This window comes from Urocitellus parryii, chromosome 6, assembly GCF_045843805.1.
Source record: "Urocitellus parryii isolate mUroPar1 chromosome 6, mUroPar1.hap1, whole genome shotgun sequence".
Lineage (NCBI taxonomy): Eukaryota > Metazoa > Chordata > Mammalia > Rodentia > Sciuridae > Urocitellus > Urocitellus parryii.
In genome coordinates this window covers 74,037,187-74,065,052 of record NC_135536.1, presented here as the reverse complement: position 1 = coordinate 74,065,052, position 27,866 = coordinate 74,037,187, and the positions used below count along the sequence as shown (strand labels likewise).

General features: G+C 36.0%; 1 protein-coding gene across 1 annotated transcript; it reads right to left on the bottom strand.

Annotated features, from left to right (window-relative positions):
* Nucleotides 1-1,362: 1,362 nt before the first annotated feature.
* On the bottom strand, nt 1,363-27,825 carry LOC144255324 (exocyst complex component 5-like). Its single transcript, XM_077799705.1, has 4 exons — nt 27,571-27,825; nt 3,461-3,555; nt 2,326-2,473; nt 1,363-1,442 (listed from the first exon to the last, which is right to left on the bottom strand). The coding sequence occupies exons 1-4, from the start codon at nt 27,595-27,597 to the stop codon at nt 1,371-1,373; spliced, it is 342 nt and encodes a 113-aa protein (XP_077655831.1). The 5' UTR covers nt 27,598-27,825; the 3' UTR covers nt 1,363-1,370.
* Between the last annotated feature and the right edge of the window lie 41 nt (nt 27,826-27,866).

The window sequence follows — 27,866 nt, the reverse complement described above, 5'->3', positions numbered from 1 at the left end:
AAATAAATTTTTATTTATAAAAATAAAACCAAGAAAAATTAAATTAACAATAAATAATATAAATCATGTATTGATTATATAAATATAATTTACAATTTATGAACTTATTTATAAAAATAAAGCCAACAAAAACTAAATTATTGATCTCACCACTACTCTCTAACTTATGAACTAAAGATAACATAGAAATTATGAAGTCTACAAAACTAATTCATACTCATTATGATGACATGATTTGAAAACCTTGTTTTTTTAAAACATGTTGCAAACTTTTACCCTTTTACTATTATAATAACCATATTTATTATAAATATACTAGTTAATTAACAAAAGCAAATCCACTTATTCATCCTGTTTAACAGAGCACCTGATATCATATAAAGCTATCAAGTAATGATTTTGAGAAAAAAGAACCAAGTACAAAAGGGAACAGATGTTTGAAAAAAACCCTCTTGAAAAGATTAAAAAATATGTCAGGGGTAAAAGATATTGGTTAAAAATAAAATATTTAGGGACTGGGTTTTGAGGATTAAATAAATAAATACATGAAGTATACTTAGAATAATATCTAATACAGAAAGTCCTCAGTAAATGTTTAAAGCTTTTTTCCCTTGAATTTTAGCCTATGAATGAATAGTTCAGCTGGTAGATCACTTGCCTCGCATGCATAAGGCCCTGGGATCAATCTCCCGCACCACCAAAAATAAATAAATAATTAAATATTTAACACCTAACTTTAAATATTTAAAAAAGTGATACTAATATCTATAGTAAAATTGTCCTTTTCAGTTCTGAAAACATGAAAGACAATAGCAATTACTTTAAGGCAAAGGTAAATTACTTCCCAGAATGTTGATTCCCTTCTCCCCAGGATACACTGATTGTCCTGTGGCAGATGAAAACTATGTGCAATGAATGTCTTTAAACTGCCAAAAGTAGAATTGTTGATAACTCAATGTGGTACTTTCATTTGTAGGCTAACATTCAAGGGGAAAAAAGCTTTAAACATTTACTGAGGACTTTCTCTGTATTAGATACTATTCTAAGTATACTACATGTATTTATTTATTTAATCCTCAAAACCCAGTTTACAAATAGAAAATGGAGGGACACAGAAACTAAACTGCTTTCTTGAGATTACACAGCTAAGTATCAAGGCTGCAACTGAGACTGGTTACAAAATTGTGTGCTTTATTAAAACTATTTCAATTACCAAAGGAAAACTACATTAAGAATATTTGGAAATTGCCACCAAAACTACTTAAAAACACATTTCCTATCTTATTTAAGTTACTGACTTTATTAATTATTTTCTCACAGCCATATATACAAAAGTGATAGAATCTAAATAAATGAAATTTTACCAGAAATCAGTTTGCTAATCCCAACGCCCAAACGACCCCTGGGAGGCAGCAAAGTTCAACAATGTTCCTCAAAATGCACTTGGAAAAGAAAATCGAATTCCAAATTAGGCCCAGCTTATAAAGGGATTCAGAGATTTCATATTATTAATTCAAAGGCCTAAGAGTGATTAAGATGCTTGACTGGGCGCAGTGATGCCTCAGCAGCTCAGGAGGCTGAGGCAGGAGGATTACAAGTTCAAAGCTAGCCTCAGCAACTTAGTGAAGCTCGGAGCAACTTAGGGAGACCCTATCTCCAAATAAAAAATTAAAAGGGCTGGGTATGTGGAACAGTGGTTAAGTGCCCCTGGGTTTAATTCCTGGTACTCCCCCAAAAAGATGCAGCTTGGTTTCCTTAACCCTAAGGCCAGTCTAGTGCTTTGGTTTTATTCCAAAATGGATAGAGGAAAAGTTTTCCACCCACCCCCTTCTCCCATAATTACTCCAATGAATTCTCACTGAGGCATACACTTCATTATTTTTGTGATACTTCCTAGACCGGGTTTCTACTAGGAAAAACCTGATCCAGGCCTGATATTTGTTTGGTGGTATTACTTTGGTTTGCAATTAAAGAGAACAGAAATGACTACCTAAATATCCATTCTAAGAGTCTCCAAAAGTACAGGTCTACCAAGAAGTAATTCTTGATTACATTATCAAAGGTAGAGCAAGGGAGTACACTAAACTGTACACCACTCCATCTTGAAAAGGGAGTACCATGATCCCAAACCAACATTCAGTAGCAAGCCAATGTCAAGAGTATATGATAACAATTCATGAATATTTTACCCAGTGGGACCACACAGGTAGAGAGAAACATCAACGGTTGTTATAATTCAACTTGACTTGTTTAAGAGCTTAGAACTGAAAGGAAATAAAGATTTTTGGGCTATATAAATGATTCATTGTGTAGCTAAATGTTTACCTGATTGCTTTTCTGGAGTTCTTGTACCTTCTTGGCAAACTCCTTTGCTTCCTTCTGACACTGCTGCTCTAATTTCTCTACTTTCCTTTGAATCCTTTCATCCATTATCTGGAGTTCTTGAATATGATTTACAAATTCTTCTAATAATCTAATAGAGAAAATTAGAACATGAATCAATCTACTATTATCAATCAAGAAGAAATGACTGATTCATTTATAATTTTAAGGAAAATTTTAGAGTTTTTTGACAGGAATGATCATGTTAATTTTCTCTTAACATATCTTGGTAGGAATTTCTTCAATCTATAGATGGAGTCTTCCTGCAATGTCATAATTTCTTCTTTGCTTTATCTAGTCACATAACTTTCCAAAAAACAAGACATTTGAAAATATAGCCAGTTTTTATTAACTTTTCAATGAGGTGAATGCAAACCTTACTCAGATCCCCATTAAGCTTTCAGAATAGAAACAAATTTTATAGCTTATTTACAACATCCAAGAAGGTAATTGCACAATACTATTATTCATTCCAGCGTTCAGTTACTTTGTTTCTCCAATTTACTTAAAAGAACATGTTGATCATGTTTTTATTTATAAATAAAAATAAAACAATCCTTTCTAATTTATTACTAATTAAAGAAAATATTAAATTTGTATTCTCAATAAAATTCCTTCCCTTATGAGAGTTAAAGTACTTCCCTAAAATAAAAGGAACATAAAAATTTGAAAAACACAATTTCAACTTCTGATGTATCTTTTGGAGACCAATTTTTTTGTTGTGGTGGTGGTGGTGATACTACAGATTGAATCTAGAGACACTCTACCAATGAGTTATATCCCTCTGCTCTTTCTAATCTTTATTTTGAAACAGGATCTCACTAAGTTGCCCAGGCTGGCCTGGAACTTGCATTCCTCTTGACTCAGCCTCACAAGGAGCTAGGATTTCAGACATGCACCACCAGCACAACAAATTCTTTGTCAAAATGTATTATTTTTAGCAAAGAATGGTAGGGGCATCTTTTAACTAATATCTTTTTATATAAGTGCTGGATTCCAAGAGTCATCTCTATCTAAATACAAATTTGTAGTACTAGATTGGGGCTATGCAAAAAAGAAAAACACTTTTTTATTTCACCTCTTAGGATCAAAAGCTTCAGGTCCACCTCTAGAACCTCCGCCTGGGGTTCTCCATACAAGACGTTCAATATACTCATCTGCCACGAAAGGCTCCTGGTTTATAAAATAAATATGTTTTAATAAAGTTTCATAGAAAATGACAATATTATTTACACATACTAAAAAAGACTCCACTATGTTAGAACTTAAAATGGAATTGCATTAGTATTTGTCCATATTATAAAAATGCACTAAGTTCTTTTAATTAAAAAAAATCTTCAACAATTAGAATAAACTGCTTAATGAAAATTAAAATATTAAAATATTAGAGCAATATTAACAATCAATTGGAACAACCCAACAGAAGATAAGCAAAGGACATAAACAGGCAATTTTATAGGCCAAAAAATGAAATATGCAACTTTACTAATGATCAATAAGGTCAAACATCACTTTTTTTAAACCTCACTTTTAACATTATACAATGCAGGAAAAGGTGAACTGAAATCAGTACTCTCATTATTATTAGAAATGTCAACAGGTATAATCTTTTTAGAGGACTATTAGTATTTGGTAATATTATCAGTGCTAAGAATGACAAGCAAGTTTGCTTTTAAAATTCTAAGGGAAAAGCATATATGAAAAAAAATCTTTGGTAAGTTGTTGATTGTACATTATTATATGTAATACTAAAAAACTGTTTACATAAATATTCAACAAAGCCATTACTGGCAAACCTCTTGGAAGAAAAACTATGCTCCTATTAAAATCATGTAAAATAACATTTAATGAAATAAGAAAAACATCCTAACACAATATCTGATGAAAAAAGCAGAATACTCAATATTTTAATAAACATGTATTATTTTTAGCAAAAAATATTAGAGCAGAAGGCACAGTCAAAAAGTAAACACTCTAATATTTATTATTAGCAGACAACAATTTTTAGACTATTCCACATTAACTTATACACTTTCACACTACCTTTTTCATGAAAATATCATATATTGCTTCCCCTTTAGCATATAACTTAAACTTGTAGCAGTAGATAGTATCTGTAAAATTTTTCATTTTTAAAATATTTTTTTGATTGTACATGGACACAATAGCTTTATTTTTATTTATTTCTTTTTATATGGTGCTGAGGATCAAACCTAGTGCCTCACACATGCTATGCAAGTGCTCTACTACTGAGTCACAACTCTAACCCCTAAATATCTCATTTTTAAATTGTACTTTAAATTTCATTGTTTTAAATAAAATGTTTTAAATAAAAACATTTTTACTGATAAGCATTCATTAAACAAAAAAAAAAAATTTCCTATGCCAAGCATTCTGTCAGGCTTTAGAATAAAAAGATATATAAAACACAGAATGTACCCTGAGGAAACTAACTCATGGCCTAATTGGAGAAAGGAATATAAAGAATGAAATAATGAATGATAAATAAAATGTTTATAAATTTTACTATTAATACCCCTAAGTGAATTATTAGCTCAATAGGGAGATTGGGGGTAGAAGCAAGTTGTTCATTAATTTCACAAACATATACTAAACACTTACAAGATGCTGGGCACTGAGAATACAGATATGAATTCAATAGCCAGGATACCCTACAAAGCCCTATGGAAATGATCTAAGCAGGAATGCCAACTAAACAAGCAATCACAGAAGTAACACAGAAGAAACTAGGATAAAAATCGTGGCTAGAAAAGTGCTGAATGCTGTAACAGAATATAAAAGAGGAACAGAGGTAATGAGACTATGGGGAAGGACCAAAGAAGATTGGCCAGAAAAGGTGTTACGACAGGCAAACTCTGAGGAAGTCATGTTTAAACTGAGACATGAAATAAAAAGAAAAATCAGCCAGACAAACTTGGAACAAATAGTTTTCTAGAGCACTGAGAAAAAGGAAAAAGTAAGACAGTTCAACTCATTAGAGGAACTAAGAAGTAAACACAGACTAGATCACTGGTAAAATCTTGAGGGGGATGACAATTAAGATGAATAGATTACAATCATGTTCTTACCATCATCACACTGGAACTTGAGAGAATGGTTCACCAGTTTGATGTGATAAGAAGGAATAAGAGGATGAACTTCAGTTAGAATAAGAATAACCATCAGAATAAGATAGGAATGATATAAGAATAACCATTCACATCCATTGTCTTTTCCCCCCACTATGATGGTATTGGAGGTGTAACCCAGCATTATCTCATTTACTATTTTCAATAGGACTTTTAAGAAATGTCTTATTTTATCCCCACTTTATGATGAGGAAACTGAGATTTTGAGAGGTGCAAGAAGGTTTGGAGGAGAAATGATCGGGGAACATCCTGAACCTAATCAGTGAATCAATTCCTGATGGGATTAACTGAGTTGTGGCTGGAGGGGGTGGCGATGGAGAAGGTGATCCATTAGGGGTGTAGCTATGGGGTAAATATTTTGGATCTGGAGAGTAAGATCTCTCTCGGCTTCCAGATCGCCATGTGAGCTGCTTCCCTCAAGCCACACTCTTCCATCATGAGATTCAGCCTCACCTGCAGCCCCTGGGGAATGCAGCTGGCCTTCTATGAACTAAGACCTCTGAAACAGTGAGCCTTTATATAAACTTTTCCTCCTCTAATATTGTTCTTGTTGGTTGTTGTAGTCACAGCAGTGAAAAAGCTAACCAAAACACTATCTGATATAATCAAGACATAACCTGTAAACAAAATTACTAGCTACTTCAAAAATAAAAATTCAGTTTATCTGTAAGTATTGACATGCTTAAAAATGATAAGAATGAATTAATAAGATTAATTAATGAGAATGAATTAGATATCCATCCAAAATAAAATTTTTGATATCTTAAATTAAAATGACCTTATTTAGGAAACATATAATCATTTAGATAATCACACTTCTTGCTTACCTTACTTCTCCTGAAGTCAAAAATTTGATGTGTGTATAACAATCTTTATTTTGCATATATAAATTGAGAAGTATTAACTCAGGATAAAGGAATTTATGTTTAAAGCTACTCAGAACTTTAGAAAGTAAGCTAATCAAAAAATTTCAGAAAAACCTGTCTGGGCACACACCTGTAATGTCAGCAACTCTGGAGGCTGAGGCAGGAGGATTACAAGTTTGAGGCCTGCCATAGCTAATTTGAGATTCTGTCTCAAATTTAAAAATAAAAAGAACTGGGGATATAGCTCAGTGGTAGAGTACTCCGAAGATAAATCCCCAGTACACACACACAAAAAATAATTTTAGAAAACCTTAACGGCACATAAAACACAGTGATGATAAAATGATAATGAAAGCTCAAATTTCTAAGTGCTTACTATGTGCTGGGCATGTGCTTAGTACTTACACACTATATAGCATTCAATACCATGATAAGTAGTAAGTCCTACTAATACTGATTATTTTATAACTGTGATACAAAAAAGTAATTTAATACAAAACCACTGTGACTTACCAGATTCCAAGGCCCAAATCTTAACTATAGGCAAAATGAAGAGCTTTTTCTTTAAAAGAAGCTAAACTACTTTAGGAAGCAGTCAGTTCTTCCAAAAGTCCACAATACTTCCATTAAAAAACTTCATATAATAATCATGCTCTTGGGGCTGGGGATGTGGCTCAAGCATGCACGGGGCATGCCCTGGCATGCGCAGGGCACTGGGTTCGATCCTCAGCACCACAGAAAAATAAAGATGTTGTTCCACCGAAAAATAAAAAATAAATATTAAAAAATTTTCTCTCTCAAAAAAAATCATGCTCTTTTGCCCTATCTTTTCCTGGTTATAATTTTTTGTATCAATACTTAATAATTTTACCCAGGGGCACTTTACCACTGAGCTATATCCCCAAACCTTTTTATGTGTTATTTCTTTTTTAATTTTGTTTTTCGTTGTACATGGACACAATACCTTTACTTTATGTATGTATGTATGTATGTATTTATTTTTATGCAGTGCTGAGGATAGAAACCTCCTACGTGCTAGGCAAGCACTCCACCCTGAGCTACCACTGCAGCCCTTATATTTTATTTTGAAACAGGATCTTGCTAAATTAAGTTCTCATTAAGTTGCTGAGGCTGGCTTCGAACTTGTAATCCTCCTACCTCAGCTTCCCAAGTTGCTGGTATTATAGGCCTGTGCCATTGAGTCTAGCTAATCTAAGTTCTTATGTATTATTAATTTTATATTATTGAGTAGTTACAGTTCAATTAAACAAATTTATACTGTTCATCAATTTTGTGTCAGTTTTATTAAATGATATACACCCCAAAACTTAGAAATCAACAAATGTTACTGACAGCAAAAAATAATATTTTTATCATAAATACTTTGAAGTCTCTTGAATAAAGTAGTTCTTCATTCAATAAATGTTAAGAGCCTATTATATGTCAGAGACTATTCTAGATAACTGGAAAATGGTAGAGAAGGACAGAAAATTTCTGCTCCTAGTAGAAGATAGCCACAATCGAACAGAAAAAATGATAAGGCAATAAGAACCATGAAGAAAACTAAAAGGGACACAGAATGATGGATAAGCATGGGATTATTTTTGCTAGAAGTATCAAGGAAAAAATTTATAGGAAAATAAATTTTGAACAAAAGCTTGTATGCAGCTAAGAAAGAAGCCATCAAGGGAAGAATACACCATACACAGGAGTATGCAAGAAATGACAAACAGCCTGTGTGATTAAAACTGAGTGATTGAAGGGGAGAAGAGGTGTGAATGACATCAAGAGCTAGGGTCCAGAGTTTGTACTAAGATCTTAGGATATCCTATGATATATTCTCTGTTGTTAAATGAAGAAAAGTCCAGATTATGAAGAGAAAGAATCCTGAAATATGTTGGCAAATATACACAGTAATGATTTTTCTATTCTTTCTCCCAAAAGGAGTTACAATCATTTACTCTAGTACACCAGGGAATGGGAAAATGAACATTTTGAGGTATGCTGGATTGATTGACCTAAAGCATCATGGATCTTGTTTGAGTGAGGACACATGGATACTATGTAATAAGCAGATTCCTGACCAAGGTTGAACAGTCCATTGGTCCAACAGGCCCATGACCCACCTACAGACCATTTTCCCAATCTCCAAATGTATAACAGGAATAGATATATTGGATGGCTGATGCAACTCTAACAGTGTGTACTTGGTCTATACAGTAAGAGTTATTATAGTGAGGAAGCCGAAGTCAAAGTCCATACACTGTCTCTCTCCAGCAAAAGTAGTTAATTAAATTGTACTGCAGAAATTAATGCTACCTTTAAGGATCTAATGCACAAATTAACACATTTTTCTTAAAGGACCAGAGAGTAAATACTTTTAAGATTGTGGACCACACTGTCTGTTACAATCATTAATCTCTGCCATGGTGGTATAAATGCAATCATAGTCAATACATAAACAAACACGCATGAATATGTCCCATTACCACTTTACAAGGAAAGAGGTTCCTGGGAAGATAGTGGAATAGGAAATAAGAGAAATATGTTTTCATACATAGACAAGAAATATACTGTCAGAATCTGTCTGGTGCTATTTTAGAACTCTGAAGGAGACTATTGAAGGCTTATAACTTCCCAAGAGAAAGTTCAGACAGCAAAATATGGTTAATTTCTGTAAGTTTGGCTTCTTGGCACAGTAGCTCCACCTCCAGGCCCTTAGGAGATAGCTGTGCATTTACTGCTAAACAACCCACACTCAGTTGCAGAAGCCAGAGTGGACACAAAAAGCCATCCAATCTCTGACTATAGCTTCTGATCAAAGAGGTACACAAGAGCTTGTGGCCATTATTTTTGTTACACCTCTGCACACTTCTGCAAGCCCTTCTCCCACGGGATAGAGTGACTTCCAGAGGATTTAAATGGCTGACACTCTTTTTAAAATTTCTTTCTTTATTTTTCTCTTTCTCTCCTTTGTGGAGTCAGACATAGTCACAAGGCAGCCATGGGCTGTGTGTGTAAGCTGTGGGCATTTTGAGCACATGAGCTGACTGGGCTGACTTTGCTGCTCTGTTTGGGCTGTGCACGTATGTGTCCTTTTGGCTCACTCTGCCTTTTGATCCCACACAGCACCTGAGATAGGTGTGACTTGCCAAGATGTCAATCATTCTACTGACCACAAAGCTAAACTCAATCCCCTGAAACCTGACCCTTTGCCTTATTTGGAAAGAACATTCCATCAAACCCTCCCTTTGTATGCCCCCTATAAAAATAAAGAATCCCCATGCAAGCTCTCTCTTTCCAACAGACCCCTAAGGTCGAGAGCTGTCACTGGACCCTAAGAAAAAGGTACTCTCTGTGTCTGTGTGTAATTATTTTGTGCCAACCCAAACTGACCTGGAGTGACCCTGAATGATTTAGTCATGTTGCAGCAAGACATTAAGGAGCAAGACATTCAAAAACAACTACACTTACAGGGGAAATTAGAAAATGTTCCCAGGGAAAAGTACATGAAGAGAAAATCTAGGAAGACCTTAAGTTTTTATCTCAGGCTGACCTTCACAAGCCACAATAATTAAAACAAACAAAAACAACTATGTAACAAGGACCAGCAAAACTGGGAAAGGTGAGGACTGTTATTTCCAGAGTTATTAGACTATTAGATTCAAATGTCCAGTTTTAAACAAAATAATCACAAGGCATACAAAGTAATAGAAAAACAAGGCCTTTTCAAAGAAAAAAGATATCAACAAATACTGTCCTTGAGAAAGACCCAATGACAAATCTGCTAGTCAAAAACTCTGAAACAATTGTCTTAAAGATATTCAAGGAAATGAGGACAAATGTGGAGAAAGTCAAAAAATGATACATAAACAAAATCCCAATAGATTAACAAAAACAAAAACTAAAAAGAAATTCTGAGACTAAAGAGTATAACTGAAATGAAAAATTAAGTAGAGGGACCCAAAGCCAGATTTCAACAAGCAAAGGAAAGAATCAGGGAACCTGAAGATAGTACAATGGAAATTACTGAGTCTGAGAAACAAAGAGAAAAAAAGACTGAAGAAGAGTGAACAGACCCCATCAAGTGGACCTATATACACATTGTGGAAGTTTCAGGAGAAGAGATGAAGAACGGGGTCAAGAAAATATTTGAAGCAATAATGGCTGAAGATTTCTCAACTAAAAAACATTAATATAAACACACAAGAAGTTTAATGAACTATGTAAGATGAAATCATAGAGATCCACATCAAGACAGATTACAATCAATCTTTCAAAAGAAAAAAGGTGGCACACACCTGTAATTCCAGCAACTTAGGAGGCTGAGACAGTAGGATAATAAGGCCAGCCTCAGCAATTTAGTGAGTGCCTAAGCAACTTGGCAAGAGCCTGTCTCAAAAGAAAAAAATTTTAAAAAGGGCTAGGATGTAGCTCAGTGGTAAAGTGCCTCTTAGTTCAATCCCTAATACCAAAAAACAAAACAAAACAAAAAAAAAAACAAAAAACAATACCACCACCACTCAGGAAAGCAGCATAAAATAAGTGACTTGTCATATAATAGGGATCCTCTATAAGATTATCAGCAGGTTTCTCTTCAGAAACATTCAAGGCTAGAGGGTTAATAAATTCAAAGTGCTAAAAGAAAAAAAGAAAGTGAACCATGAATCCTATATTCACAAAAATCATATTTCAAAAGCAAGGAGAAACTAAGGTATTCGCAGAAAAAAAAAGCTGAGAAAATTCATTATCATTAGACCTACCTTACAAGACATGTTCAAGGAAGTAGTACAGGGTAAAATGAATGTACACAATATAGTAACTCAAAGCCATATCATGAAATAAAGATTTTAATAAAGGGAAATAAACAGGCAATTATAAAAGCTAATATTGTAACAATGGTTTTTAACTATACTTTCCCCCCTACATTATTTAAGAGAATAACTCTTAAAAATTATTAGTCTAAAAGCTAGTAGTACTGTAACTTTGTTTTCTAACTCCAGATTTTGTACATGATTTAAAATGATAATGTATTTTTTAAAACTATCAGTTTGTGCTATGGAGCATACAATGTATGAAGATTAAACTTAGTGCTATCAACAAGCAAAAGAATTAGAATGGAGTAGAAGAGCAGTTTTATAAGTTATTAAAGTTAAGCTGTTATAAATTCAAGTTAGAGTGTTATAAATTAAGTTATGGTATTAGAGTGTTATAATACAATCCCCATGGTAACAACAAAAGGAAATAAGAAAGGAATTTAAATGTTCACTACAAAAATAAATAAAAGAAAATAAAGAAAGAACTAAACACAAAAGAACAAAGTAATGCAAGCAATAAAGTATAAACATTTCGCTTCTTGGCACAGCAACTGCCCAAGCTCCATCTCCAAGCCCTTGGGAGACAGCTGTGCATTTACTGCTAAACAACCCACACTCAGTTGCAGAAGCCAGAGTGGACACAAAAAACACCATCCAATCTCTGACTATAGCTTCTGATCAAAGAGGTACACAGAGCTTGGTGGCCATCATTTTTGTTACACCTCTGCACACTTCTGCAAGCCCTTCTCCCATGGGATGCAATACACCCAATAAGAAACCATCCAAATATATGGCCAACTATCAAAACTAAATGGACATACAGTCCTAGACCAACAGAGACTTCAAAACCTAACTCTCAAGAATGGATAGAACAAGAGACAGACAATAAATAAGAAAATAGAAGACTTAACATAGTAAAATAACTAGATCTATGTTGAAGATATAGCTGAAGCAGCAGTTCAGAGGCGGTACTCTATAAAGTTGAAGCACTATCTTCCAAGATACAGTGTAAATTCTCACCTTAAAAACCTTTATATGATGTTGTGTCCCCTACAGGAAAAACACATGAGTCAGAAACAAGGAGTAAAAGCAGAATGGCCTTACTTATCATGATGCCTAACTTGTGCATACTCTCCCTGCAACTTTTGAAGTCTGTAGTGAAAGAGATGTTGGTCAACCGAAGGGGAACATTTTTGTGTAGGCACATATAAAAGTCCCTTTAACCTAAAACTACCAATACTTCCTGGTCACAGTGGCCACTTATATCCACGGAATAAAAGGTAAAAAGAATGACTATCTTTGGTAAGGACAACTGACCTTGAAAATCATGAGGCAATGCTGGCACACAAGAGATCTTGGGAGATCAACACCACAATCAACTCTTGAAAATACACAGATAAACACTGCAACTAACTGAAGATAAGGTACAATTAGAATGGATAGTACAGGAGGGAGACAGTATCAACTTCAACCCTGAGGGCAGTTATAGGACTGGGAGCCATAATTCATTCCACTAATTTTCTAATTTTCCTCTAAGATAAAACCCAACTTACTATAGTTAAGTAAAAACAAAAATTGCCAAAACTGATACAAACTATGCACTAAGATACTATCACATTAAATTGGCCTTTACATACTACGTTACTGCGTTGATGTGTCAAGCTGTTTTCACTTCTTTGTAAATGTTACCAACTGTACAATAAAACATGGTGTTTGTGGTCATTCCCACTGAAAATCTCTTGGACATCAATTTTTTGGACAAGAACATAAATTCCTAATTTAATATAGTTTCTGAGAAAATTTCAACTAACTTTTTATATTTTCCTATAGTTATTCCCCAAAATACATCCAAAACAATGTGTTAGAACCACCCACAAACTCAAAGAACCTACAAAATTTTCACCAGTCAAGGAAAAAGAATAAAACTTAGAGAATTTCAGAGAGGTGTTCTGTATCCCATTAAACCAAATGAACCATGGGTTCTAGCACTATCTATAAGGTATTTCCCTTTATTAGGAATATTGTCAAAAACTCTTCAGTTAGAAACTTCCCTATGGGAGATCCAACAGGGGGCGGGCACGGAGAGATCAAGTCTCTGACCTCTTCAGCTGTGCGGGCATAGGGAGTCGTAAACAGTCTAAATGCTGTTTGCTCAGGATCACTAGGCAATGCTGAGCTGACGTGGATCTGGGGCGAACAGTCTGGGCCTCTCAGAACACACACTGAGCCTGGATCGGCCGAATTCAAGCTCCCGTTCGCCTGCTTCCCGCAGAAAAACAGCTGTGACTCAGCACTAATCCATCCGGCTGAAACAACTGGTCAGCCCTTCTGATCCTACGGAGGTAAATGCCAACCGAGCCTTCATAGGTAGTGGCCACAGGTTTGAAACGGGGCTTGGGAGAGACAGTTGCATTGGTCACGCTGCAAAGGGAAACGAACTGTCGCCATTTGCAAGAGATACCACCATGGCACAGAACTGACGTCACCAGACTGCGGCGGAGGAGATAACTTCATTGAAACCTGCAGCTACGGCATCAGATAAATTTATAGGAGTAAACAGTAACTCAGCAGTCAAACAGAACAAGAAGTAACATGAGCAGCATGAAAAAGCAAGGAAGAAAAGGAGTACAAACAATGCAGGACAGCCTAAATATTCAGGAGGACCTAGAGTCATCAGAAAAATGGTCATATAAAGAACTCAAGAAAAACCTTAGACAGATGGAATGGAATCTTAAAGAGGATATGAGACAGCAAATTCAAACAGTGAAAGAACACATTGAAAACGAATTACATAAACAGATAAAAGAAGAAGTTAAGCATCTTTATCAGGAGATAGAGATTATAAAAAAATCAAACAATAATTCTAGAAATGAAGGAAACTATAAACCAAATTAAAAACTCAAATGAGAGTATCACTAACACAGTGGAGCAAGTAGAAGCCAGAACTTCAGATAATGAAGACAAAATATATCATCTTGAAAAGAGTCTAGCCAACTCAGAAAGGCTAGTTAAAAATCATGAGAAAAACATCCAAGAGATATGGGATAACATTAAAAAAAACAAATTTAAGAGTCATCGGGATAGAGGAAGGCACAGAGATTCAAACCAAGGGAATGAGTAACCTGCTGAATGAAATAATTACAGAAAACTTTCCAGAAATAAAAAAAAGGAAACGGATATACAAATTGTAGATGCCTACAGGACACCGAGCATACAAAATCACAGCAGACCAACACCAAGACACATTGTTATGAAGATATCCAATATACAGAACAAAGAGAAAATATTAAAAGCTACAAGAGAAAGGAGACAGATTACATTCAGGAGTAAACCAATAAGGTTAACAACGGATTTTTCATCACAGACGCTGAAAGCAAGAAGGTCATGGAACAATGTATTTCAAACACTGAAAGACAATGGATGCCAACTAAGAATTCTGTATCCAGCAAAATTAAGCTTCAGGTATGACAACGAAATAAAAATCTTTCATGATAAACAAAAGTTAAAAGAATTTGCAGCCAGAAAATCAGCATTGCAAAGCATCTTGAGCAAAACACTACACGAGGAAGAAATGAAAAACAATAACCAAAACCATCAGTGGGAAGTGCCTCGGTAAAGACAGGGGGCGGGGGGGAAAGATAATCATGGAGAAATAAACTAAATTAAAAAAAAAGGATAAATAATCAAACATGGCTGGAAGTACAAACCATATATCAACAGTAACTCTAAATGTTAATGGCTTAAACTCTCCAAAAAAGCGACATAGGCTGGGATCATGGATTAAAAAAACAAATCCAATAATATGCTGCCTCCAGCAGACACATCTGAATGGACATACACAGGCTGAAGGTGAAAGGATGGGAAAAAATATACCACGCACATGGTCCTCGTAAGCAAGCAGGGCTGGCCATCCTCATATCGAATAAAATTGACTTCAAGACTAAGTTAATCAAAAAGGATAAGGAAGGACATTATATACTGTTAAAAGGAAACATTCACCAACAAGACATAACAATTATCAATATTTATGCACCAAATAATGGTGCTGCGACATTCATAAAACAAATTCTCCTCAAGTTCAAGAATCAAATAGACCACAACACAATAATTATGGGTGACTTCAACACACCTCTCTCACCATTGGACAGATCCTCCAAACAAAAGTTGAATAAAGAAACTATAGAACTCAATACCACAATCAATAACCTAGACTTAACTGACATATATAGAATATATCAACCATCATCAAATGGATATAATTTTTTCTCAGCAGCACATGGATCCTTCTCAAAAATAGACCATATATTATGCCATAGGGCAACCCTCAGTAAATATAAAGGGGTGGAGATAATACCATGCATTTTATCTGATCATAATGGAATGAAACTGGAAATCAATGATAAAAGAAGGAAGAAAAATCCTACATCACATGGAAAATGAACAATATGTTACTGAATGATCAATAGGTTACAGAAGACATAAAGGAGGAAATTAAAAAATTCTTAGAGAAAAATGAAAATACAGACACAACATATCTGAATCTATGGGACACAATGAAAGCAGTCTTAAGAGGGAAATTCATCACCTGGAGGTCATTCCTCAAAAAAAGAAAAAACCAACAAATAAATGAACTCACACTTCATCTCAAAGCCCTAGAAAAGGAAGAGCAAAACAACAGCAAATGTAGCAGAAGGCAAGAAATAATTAAAATCAGAGCGGAAATCAATGAAATTGAAACAAAAGAAACTATTGAAAAAATTAACAAAACTAAAAGTTGGTTCTTCGAAAAAATAAATAAGATCGACAGACCTTTAGCCATGCTAACGAAGAGAAGAAGAGAGAGAACTCAAATTACTAACATACGGGATGAAAAAGGCAATATCACAACAGATGCTACAGAAATACAGAAGACAATTAGAAATTATTCTGAAAACCTATATTCCAATAAAATAGAAGATAGTGAAGACATCGATAAATTTCTTAAGTCATATGATTTGCACAGACTGAGTCAGGAGGATACACACAATTTGAACAGAACAATATCAATGGATGAAATTGAAGAAGCAATCAAAAGACTACCAACCAAGAAAAGCCCAGGACCGGATGGGTATACAGCAGAGTTTTACAAAACCTTTAAAGAAGAATTAATACCAACACTTTTCAAGTTATTTCAGGAAATAGAAAAAGAGGGAGCTCTTCCAAATTCATTCTATGAGGCCAACATCACCCTGATTCCGAAATCAGACAAAGACACCTCAAAGAAAGAAAACTACAGACCTATATCTCTAATGAACCTAGATGCAAAAATCCTCAAAAAAATTCTGGCAAATCGAATACAAAAACACATCAAAAAAATTGTGCACCATGATCAAGTAGGATTCATCCCTGGGATGCAAGGATGGTTCAATATACGGAAATCAATAAATGTTATTCACCACATCAATAGACTTAAAGATAAGAACCATATGATCATCTCGATAGACGCAGAAAAAGCATTCGACAAAGGACAGCATCCCTTTATGTTCAAAACATTAGAAAAACTAGGGATAACAGGAACTTACCTAGACATTGTAAAAGCTATCTATGCTAAGCCTCAGGCTAGCATCATTCTGAATGGAGAAAAATTGAAGGCATTCCCTCTAAAATCTGGAACAAGACAGGGATGCCCTCTATCACCACTTCTATTCAATATAGTTCTCGAAACACTGGCTAGAGCAATTAGACAGACAAAAGAAATTAAAGGCATAAAAATAGGAAAAGAAGAACTTAAATTATCACTATTTGCAGATGACATGATTCTATACCTAGAAGACCCAAAAGGGTCTACAAAGAAACTACTAGAACTAATAAATGAATTCAGCAAAGTGGCAAGATATAAAATCAACACGCATAAATCAAAGGCATTTCTGTATATCAGCGACAAAACTTCTGAAACAGAAATGAGGAAAAACACTCCATTCACAATATCCTAAAAAAAAATAAAATACTTGGGAATCAACCTAACAAAAGAGGTGAAAGATTTATATAATGAAAACTACAGAACCCTAAAGAGAGAAGTAGAAGAAGATCTTAGAAGATGGAAAAATATACCCCGTTCATGGATAGGCAGAACTAACATTATCAAAATGGCGATATTACCAAAAGTTCTCTATAGGTTTAATGCAATGCCAATCAAAATCCCAATGGCATTTCTTGTAGAAATAGATAAAGCAATCATGAAATTCATATGGAAAGATAAAAGACCCAGAATAGCAAAAGCAATTCTAAGCAGGAAGTGTGAATCAGGCGGTATAGCGATACCAGATTTCAAACTATATTACAGAGCAATAGTGACAAAAACAGCATGGTACTGGTACCAAAACAGGCGGGTGGACCAATGGTATAGAATAGAGGACACAGAGACTAATCCACAAAGTTACAACTATCTTATATTTGATAAAGGGGCTAAAAGCATGCAATGAAGGAAGGATAGCATCTTCAACAAATGGTGTTGGGAAAACTGGAAATCCATATGCAACAAAATGAAACTGAATCCCTTTCTCTCGCTATGCACAAAAGTTAACTCAAAATGGATCAAGGAGCTTGATATCAAATCAGAGACTCTGCATCTGATAGAAGAAAAAGTTGGCTCTGATCTACATATTGTGGGGTCAGGCTCCAAATTCCTTAATAGGACACCCATAGCACAAGAGTTAATAACAAGAATCAACAAATGGGACTTACTTAAACTAAAAAGTTTTTCCTCAGCAAGAGAAACAATAAGAGAGGTAAATAGGGAGCCTACATCATGGGAACAAATTTTTACTCCTCACACTTCAGATAGAGCCCTAATATCTAGAGTATACAAAGAACTCAAAAAATTAGACAATAAGATAACAAATAACCCAATCAACAAATGAGCCAAGGACCTGAACAGACACTTCTCAGAGGATGATATACAATCAATCAATAAGTACATGAAAAAATGCTCACCATCTCTAGCAGTCAGAGAAATACAAATCAAAACCACTCTAAGATACCATCTCACTCCAGTAAGATTGGCAGCCATTATGAAGTCAAACAACAACAAGTGCTGGCGAGGATGTGGAGAAAAGGGTACACTTGTACATTGCTGGTGGGACTGCAAATTGGTGCGGCCAATTTGGAAAGCAGTATGGAGATTCCTGGGAAAGCTGGGAATGGAACCACCATTTGACCCAGCTATTGCCCTTCTCGGACTATTCCCTGAAGACCTTAAAAGAGCATACTACAGGGATACTGCCACATCGATGTTCATAGCAGCACAATTCACAATAGCTAGACTGTGGAACCAACCCAGATGCCCTTCAATAGATGAATGGATAAAAAAAATGTTGCATTTATACCCATGGAGCATTACGCAGCACTAAAAAATGACAAAATCATGGAATTTGCAGGGAAATAGATGGCACTAGAGCAGATTATGCTTAGTGAAGCTAACCAATCCCTAAAAAACAAATACCAAATGTCTTCTTTGATATAATGAGAGCAACTATGAACAGCGCAGGGAGGAAGAGCAGGAAGAAAAGATTAACATTAAACAGAGACATGAGATGGGAGGGAAAGGGGAGAGAAAAGGGAAATTGCATGGAAATGAAGGGAGACCCTCATTGCTATACAAAATTACATATAAGAGGTTGTGGGGAATGGGAAAATAAACAAGGAGAGAAATGAATTACAATAGATGGGGTATAGAAAGAAGATGTGAGGGAAGGGGAGGGGGGATAGTAGGGGATAGGAAAGGTAGCAGAATACAACAGTTACTAATAGGGCATTATGTAAAATTGTGGATGTGTAACCGACGTGATTCTGCAATCTGCATTTGGGGTAAAAATTGGGAGTTCATAATCCACTTCAATCTAATGTATGAAATATGATATGTCAAGAGCTTTGTAATGTTGTGAACAACCAATTAAAAAAAAAGAAAACTTAACCTCTTAATCAAAAAAAAAAAGAAACTTCCCTATGCAATTCCTGCATTACCAAGTTCATTCTATTATATATATATATAATATATATATATGTCATAAGGTTCTTATCTTGCTCTACCTACCTCAATTTTTCTGTACCCTAATATAAACAGCCACACTTCCATCAGCCTATTCCAGTATACTCTTCAAATACATGCTATTCCTGCTTCGTAGTCTATGATCACAAAACTCACCCTACAGAATACCTTTTCTCCTCCAACAAATCCAAACACCACTTGCTACTGGCTTGAGTATATTCACCCAAAAGCATGTATTAAAAATTAATGTGTTGTGACTCATAACAACTCCAGGGTAGTGGGTGGAGGATCACAAGATTGGACAGCAGGGGAATGGAGAAGTAAGGAAAGATGGGAATAGAAAAGACATTGGAATGAATCAGACATAACTTTTCTATGTGAACATGAATACACAACCAGTGTAACTCCACATCATGTACAACCACAAGAATGGGAAGTTATACTACCTGTGTGTATATCAAAATACATTATATGATCATGTATAACTAAAAAAATAAAATAAATTAATTCCACAATGTAAGTGTTGGGGGGTTCCAGCTCAATGGGAGATGTTTAGGTCACAAAAATTTCATAACTAGATTAATGCCAATTAAAAGGGGCTGAGACTGAGTTCCTTGCATCAAGGAAGGATGTCCCCCTCCACCTCTTGCTTTCTACCATGGGATGGTGTAGCTAAAAGACCCCCTAGAACCCAAATGATTCTAGCACCTTGATATTGAATTCCTCAACCCCCGCCCCCAAACTATGTGAAATAAATTTATTTTCCTTATAAATAACCCATTCTGTGGTGTTCTGGACAATAATACAAAAGAGACAAGGATACCACTGTACCATTACTCCAAGCCTGGTTCAGTTCTTCCTTAAAGAGTTCCTTCTCTATATCATCTCTACTGATTTCTCCCCACTATGAACTTTCAAAGTTCATATCCCTATGCAAAGCAATATATCCCTAATTGTCACTTATTGTTTTATAATAATTTCTGTAAGTTTCACACTTTTCTCCACACTTTAATTGAAAATCAGGGCAAGCTGTCCTAGGTTGCTCTTGCTTTCCAACTATGATGAAGAGACCAATGCTGGGCAAAACAAAATACTAACCAGCTGGGGATATGGCTGAATCCCTTGAAAAAATTCTTGAAACATCATGCCTTGATTCACATATCTAAAACCAAAAAGCCAAGACCACCACCCATAACCCAAAAATAAAAAATAGGCATTACATAGTGCTATTAAGCTGAGATTCTAACAGAAACCATATAGTACTGAAAATAAATAAATTTGTCCTCTCCTTTTAGCCATATTTGATTTGATAATGAGATTCTTTTGTGTTTCCTATAAGTCAATAAATAAATTATAATTATTAACTTGATTTTTTTTATAAAACACTACTAAATCTTTTGTCTCAAGACAGCAAAATTGATATTAAATTTTCCATGGAAATAGAAAGATAAAGCATATTGAAACTAAAACAAACTTGGAAAAGTATCTGGGAAAACTACCTGCAACAGTACAAGATGAATAATCTTACTCTTTTTAAAATTAAAGGCTGAGCACAAGTCTGGTGGCACAAGTCTGAAAGTAATCCCAGCAGCTCTGAAGACTCAGATAGGAAGATCTCAAGTTCAAAGCCAGCTTCAGCAAAAGCAAGGTTCTAAGCAACTCAGTGAGACCCTGTCTCTAAAAACACAAAATAGGGATGGAGATGTGGCTCAGGGGTTGAGTGCACCTGAGTTCAATCCCCGTGTCCCCGCCCCAAAACAATAAATAAAATAAAGGCTATTTTAAAATGTGATCCTGAAGGAAATGTTGATTCTTTAAACTGAGATAATTAGCCAATAAGTCTTCATATTATTAGAACTATTTTGAAGATGATCTCAATACGTACTTTAGAATATTCTTTCATTCTCTGAAGTAAAATATTTTTTCCCAGAGAAAATATCTAATTTCTGCCAATAAATATCTGATTTCTATGCCTCAAAGAGATAATGGTATGTTATAGTACCTTGCATAAGATTCAGTAAATAACAGAATTAAATTTCAAAAATTTTTTTAGAGAGAGAGAGAAAATGAATTTTTTTTTTTTTTTTTTTTGTAGATAGACACAACACAATGCCTTTATTTTTATATGGTGCTGAGAATCGAACCCAGGTCTGCCTGTGCTCTACCACTGAGCCACAATCCCAGCCCAAATTTCAAAATGTTTAAAGCAAGAATGGCCTTTAGTTATCATCTTATTTTCAACATTTGAAGAAAATAAAGAATGCAATTTGTCAAAGTACTAAACCAGCATTCTAACACAAAGTTTTTCTCACTCTACTATGATGTGTTTTAAAATAAAACCTATGAATGATTATTTAGATCTGGGAATGAATGACATTTCTCAGTTCTATCTCACAGTAGTTGTGTGGTTCTGGGCAAATTAACATCTTTATGTTCCAGTTTTCTTATTTGTAAAGTGGGGAAAATTAAGTTTTTTAGCTCAGAAGGTTAATTTGAAGATTACCTTAAGTTGATAAAGTGCTTAGAAGTGGTTACTGAAAATGTCTAATAAAATCTACCATTAGTATTTCAAAAATCAAATGTATTTACAAATTAAGACATTAAATGTATTTACATGCACTTAATAATGCCTCTGGGATGAAATTAAACAAGTGAATTCAAGGAACATTAATTTCTTTGGATGTTCCTGTACAATACATTTTATTGTATCCAGAGTAAGCAAGTGTGTATGTGTGTCATGTATGTATGAATGTACATATGTGTATGTACCTACATGCATATATATAAAACTATTCTCTCTTTTCATATTGCAATTCCAAGAAAAGAAAACAGCATCTGAAAAGTTAGGTCAGGTTTTCCAAATACTTTTTACCTAAACTTTTTTTTTTTTTTTTTTTTTGGTACCAGGGATTGAATGCAGGAGTACCTAACCACATTCCCAGCCCTACTTAGTATTTTATTTAGACAGGGTCTCACTGAGTTGCTTAGCACCTCACTGTTGCTGAGGATGGCTCTGAACTCATGATTCTCCTGTCTCAGCTTCCCTGCTAGGATTATAAGCCTACCACTTGGCTTACATAAATTTTTAACAATAAAAACTTAACGTAAACCCATTACTCTTAATCATCTACCTCTGCTTCTACCATTCTTAATATTAAAAGTGGTTGAAGCCTATTAATGATGTAGCCTCTGTTCCAATTATTTATTGCTATGTTACAACCATCCCCATACTTAGTGACAAAAAAACAATAATATTTTGTTCACAAATCTGCAATTTGGGCAGGGCTCAGTAAGGAAACATAGTCTCTACTCCATGTGACATCAGCTGAGGCTGCTCAACTTAGGATGGCAAAATTGGTATTTACTGTCAGCTGGAAGTTCAGCCAGAGTTGAGGGCCAAGGGCCTTGGTTCTTTGAAAGGGCTGCTTTGGCTTTTACTTGGAACAGCTGCTATATTTCAAAAGAGTATTAAAAGAGAACCAGGATACTACCTTGGAAATCACTATGTAGTATCACTTCTACTGGCCAAGTTCAAGAAATAAATACCCTTCTTCTCTAGGAGATGAGTGTCAGTCACACTGTAGGATGGCAGATCTTGTTGTGGGCATCCAGTCTCGTTTCGTAATTCTCTCCTAGCATAATCTCCTATCTTTTGTATCGTTTTCTTCTCAGTGTGCACTGAAAGACTTTTCCTCTCTGATATATGTCATTTTCTTAATCCACCTAAATTGAAAGTGACTACTACTTAATTTTAAAAATTGAGAATGTTTTAACTGAGATTCATCTAAGTAAAATAACTCTCTAGGTAGAAACTATTTTTCCCTACTTTACAAACACAAAAACTGAGGCATAAAAATGTTAGGTAACTTGCCCAAGACCACATAACTACTAAAAAGTAGAACTAAGAGATGTCATTCATTCCCAGGTCTAAATAACCATCCAATTAAAATAGTAATTCCTAAACTCCTAACTAGCTATGCCCTCTTTTCGAGTAACCAATTCATATTTACAATTGCGTTCTGGACTTCTTCACCAAAATACTTTAATAAAAACTCAAAATTAAATATATATATATATACACACACACACACACACATATACATATACATATTTTTTTAATGAATACATTATTCCTTCCCCTGAAGGGTTCTTCCAATTTCTGTGTCACAGTTAGTACATCATCAACCACCTATTTTCCAAAGTTCATAAACTTGGAATTAACTCCTCATTAACTGAACTCTTGATTCTTCCTCCAACACATCTTTCCAGATTTCTTGGCTTCTGTGTTTCCATTAAATTATGCTAAAATTTTCCCTGCCTTGATTAATCAATCAACAGACAATTGTGAAATAATTACCAAATGACAAGAACTAAGGCAAATTGCCCATGACCCCTGTTTTCCTAGCTAAAAATCTCTTATCCATTGAAGGCCATTCTTCATATGAACATTAAAATTCCCTGCCTCCCCTGACATCCCCTTTTTAAAAAAGCATATCAGGCCAGGCACAGTGGCACACACCTATAATCCCAGCACTCTGGGAGGTTGAGACAGGAAGATTACAAATTCAGGCCTGCATCAGCAATTTAGGGTGATCCTATTTCAAAATAAAAAGTGCTGGAAGGGTTAGGGATGTAGGTCAGTGGTAAACTGCCCCTGGGTTCAATCCCTAGTACTGAAGAAGAGGAGATAGGTGAGGGGAGGGGACCTTAAATATGGTCTACAAAAAGCTTTCTCAAATCTTCCTCAAATCCCCATGGTCTCAATTTCAATATCTTACTATGAATCACCAGCCACAACACTCCCTATTTCTAAACCATGCACAGACACACCTTGTCTCATCTCAATATTCCCTAAACACACACCCCCTTACAAATTGGAGTTACCATCTGTGTCTGCCCTGAAATGTCATTACTATATGAAAGCATTCCTAATCATCCCAGGAAAAGATCCTGGACTCCATATTAACACATTTTTCTACCCCAACTATAATTTTAACTCACCGTCTTTTTTCTTTTCTACTCTTTTCTTTTTTGTTGGGGTGGGGGGTGGGGGTGGGAGTTGTACTAGGGATTGAACCCAGAGGCACTTTACCACTGAGCTACATCTCAGCCTTTTTTTTTTTTTTTAATTTGTTATGTTGAGACAGGATCCCACTAAGTTGTTCAGGGCCTTGATAAATTGCTGAGGCTGTTCTAGAACTTGCAATCCTCCTGTCTCAGCCTCCCAAGTTTCTGGGATCATCTTTTACCTCCAATCCCTGGAGATGGTGAGTTAAAGTAAAATGCTCAATAAATATTTGCAAAATGAATAAATGAATGAATTAATATTTCTAGGGCATGCCCTTTGAGACATATAGCCTCATTAATCTTTTTTTTTAATATTTAGTTTTTAGTTTTCAGCGGACACAACATCTTTGTTTGTATGTGGTGCTGAGGATCGAACCCGGGCTGCACGCATGCCAGGAGAGCGCGCTACCGCTTAGCCACATCCCCAGCCCCCCTCATTAATCTTGATACTGTGAATTGAACTTAATAGGTACTAAAAAAAGGATTTTGTTGAATGAATGAGTAATTGACCATAGTTCTAACAAAAAATCCTCCCATAAAGGTAGCCTGCCCAGAGACAAGACTCTAGAAGAATGATATGAGAGAAAATTAGCAAATGAGAGAAAATATACTTAGTAGTGCAATAAAAGAGGAACATCTGCAACAGAAAAAGAATTTACCACTCCAGTCATTATTTATGTGTAGAATACATAATGAATCCAAACCACAGAGGAATCTTGTTCAGAAAGTTCATCCTGAGGTGATCATTTAAAAACACCTACAGATGATACCTTCAGAAAGATCTGTCAACAAGGGTTGAAACTGGGAGATTTCTATGATATACATTATAACAATAAATGAATCATCTATTAATAAATCATTTCTGCCAACTGAGGAAATATCCTGCAGTTTGATTTTGTTGCATAACGTTTTCTTTGTTTAAAAGGGAAAAGTCAGAGATTTTTTTTTTTTTAAAGCACAGTTAACAGTTTAATGTTGTTTCCTTTTATAATCTCTTCAATGTGGAAAATGAAAGCACAATTCTATTTAACAGTACATGAAAACAAGGATGCATAAAAACAAAATATCCTTGACTACATCCTGCCCTGTTTTCCACAGTTCCCCAGTTGTGACTAGGAAAGGGAAGCAGGAGAAAAAGACACTCCCTGATTTATTCTGCAACCTAGATTAATGTTAGTGACAGCAGGAAATAGCAGAAGTGACTGAGGGTTTTTTCTTTCTTCTCCCTCTAAAATCTTAAGAGGTCAACTTTTCACTTGAGAATGAAAACTTCCTCAACAGCAGAGTCCACTGTAGAGCTAGACTCATAGGCATCCAGGAAAAGATAAATATACTTCTTAATTACATTTAACTAATAATTATAACTATTATTACAACATGCCTTTGATTTTGATGATGCAACAGCTACATATATCCAGGGAAAAGTCACTTGAGTTAAGACCTATAAATATGTTTAAGTTTGGTTTAAGAACCCTCTGGTCAGAGGTTCTGTCTCTGTCACCACCACTAAATCTCACCAGCTACCATGTAACTGGAGACAATAAGATAAGGTAAACCCTAATTTGGCTTAACTACTTTACTAAATGGCAAGACCCTAGAGAACAAAATATATATTTCACCACAACCCCCTTTTTTCCCCCTGGGGAAGAAGGTAGTACTCAAATATATTTTCAAGTAAGTTACGGAACTCATGTGGTCACTCATCTAAAGAAAAGATATTTAAAATATGATCCAAGACACAACTGAGAATGTCAAGGAGGATCCATTAATTCAAAAGTGTCTTATGAACTGTACGACAATATAACAGATTTTTGTTAACAGCTGGTTTGTCACAAAATACATTAATTAAAAATCTCAAGCACCTTCACAAAATTTTGTAAGATGTGAAAAAGAAAACAAGGAACTACAGAACTACCTAGTATTCTGCCCAGGTACACAGTAAAAGTTCTCAGCAAGAATGTTTCCTTGCTCTGGTGTCAAAAGGCAGATGGCACAATTTTATAATTGGACAAACTGATGTAATGTATCCTCTAACAATTAAATTTGAGAAGGCACAATTAATACTTCTTAAATCTCATCTAATTAAAGTGCTTCACTCAAAATTTGCTGTTTTATTTAAATTCATTATAATATTATGTCATCCCCCTCAAAAAAAGCGTTATCTATGCAAGGGACGACTGAAGGCCAAGACATAATACTCACAAAAGTAATAATGAAAAGTTCCAATTGTAACAAAAACTGTGTCATCTAAATTTTAAGCCACACAAACTGCTGAATCTCAGGCAGAAAAAGGATACAATTTTCCCTGATGAGAAATTCTCAATTGTGAATGGCAGTGTGCTCTACTGCTTATACTTCTGTAACTCAATAAAGAATAGCCACACCAAATAAGGGTCTTTCCTTTCTTTTCACTCATATCTCCGCTTTCTTTCACACAAGGAAATAGTTTATACGTTTCATTGTTTCGTGGTTCAGTTGCGGCTTTCCTATCCTTTCAAACAAGACACACTTTTACACTGGACTTCAAAAAGTTAAATTTTCAGGCTTAGGAGTCTGAATATATTCAAGGAAATACATTAGAATGCACACTGTCAAGCGCACGTTCACGATGCTCCAGCTCGTAGTTAGGTGGTTTTTATAACACCCTTAAATTTCCTAAGATTCCAACACATGATCATTTCAGTTTTGATTCCCTTCAATTGTTGGCTAAACAGGCCTTTACTGTCCTAAAAAAAAAAAAAAAGACTCACAGCTTTACCAAATGTTAAGAGTAAGCACATGAGTGCCACTTCTGGTATTACTAATGGCGCAATGAGAAGCCCTCAAGAGTCGCAGTCTCAGGTGGTCCCCTTGGAATACTGTCACGAAGAGCCACGCGACAAGACAAGGCTCGCCCCACCTGGAGCTGCCGGCTCCTCTAATCGCCTCCGGAGTCAGCCCTTCCCAAGACTCATTCCGAATGGACATCGTCCCTCACTAGGAGGGATCTCCGAGAAGCCCCTCAGACCCCGCAGACCAAGCCAACCCTCTCCTGGGACAACCGGCTAGCGCTAGCGACCGACCGGCCCCCCGCGGCCCCAAACCTCCCCTCCCCCACCGCACGCTCCGCCCGTCCGCCGCCGAAGCCGCCACCCCACCCTGGCTTTCGCACCTTCCTTCCCAGGGCTTCTTCCGGGCCGCGGGAGAACGCCCGCTTCTCCGCCCGCCCACCTCCCGGCCCGCACCCCCCGGGCCTGCCACTCCCGAAGAGACGCGGGACCCACCTCGAACAGCTCGGCCGTCGTGGCCATCCCGGCCGGCTGAGAGGCTCGCCCCGCGCTGGATGCCGTCTCCTCTTCACATGCTGCGCCTCAGCGGCGCCGCGCACAGGTCCCTGCTTGGCTGGTCAGCTCCAACTCCGAGCCGCCGCGGGCTTCCCCAGTCCTTACAGAACCCAGGCTGAGCGAGAGAACGGCCATGAAGCGGAGCCGCAGACGCCTGTCAGCTGCCTCCCGGCGCCGCCCGCGCCGCTCCCATTGTCACCGCCTCATACGCCGGAAGTGGAGCTGCGCGCGCCCGA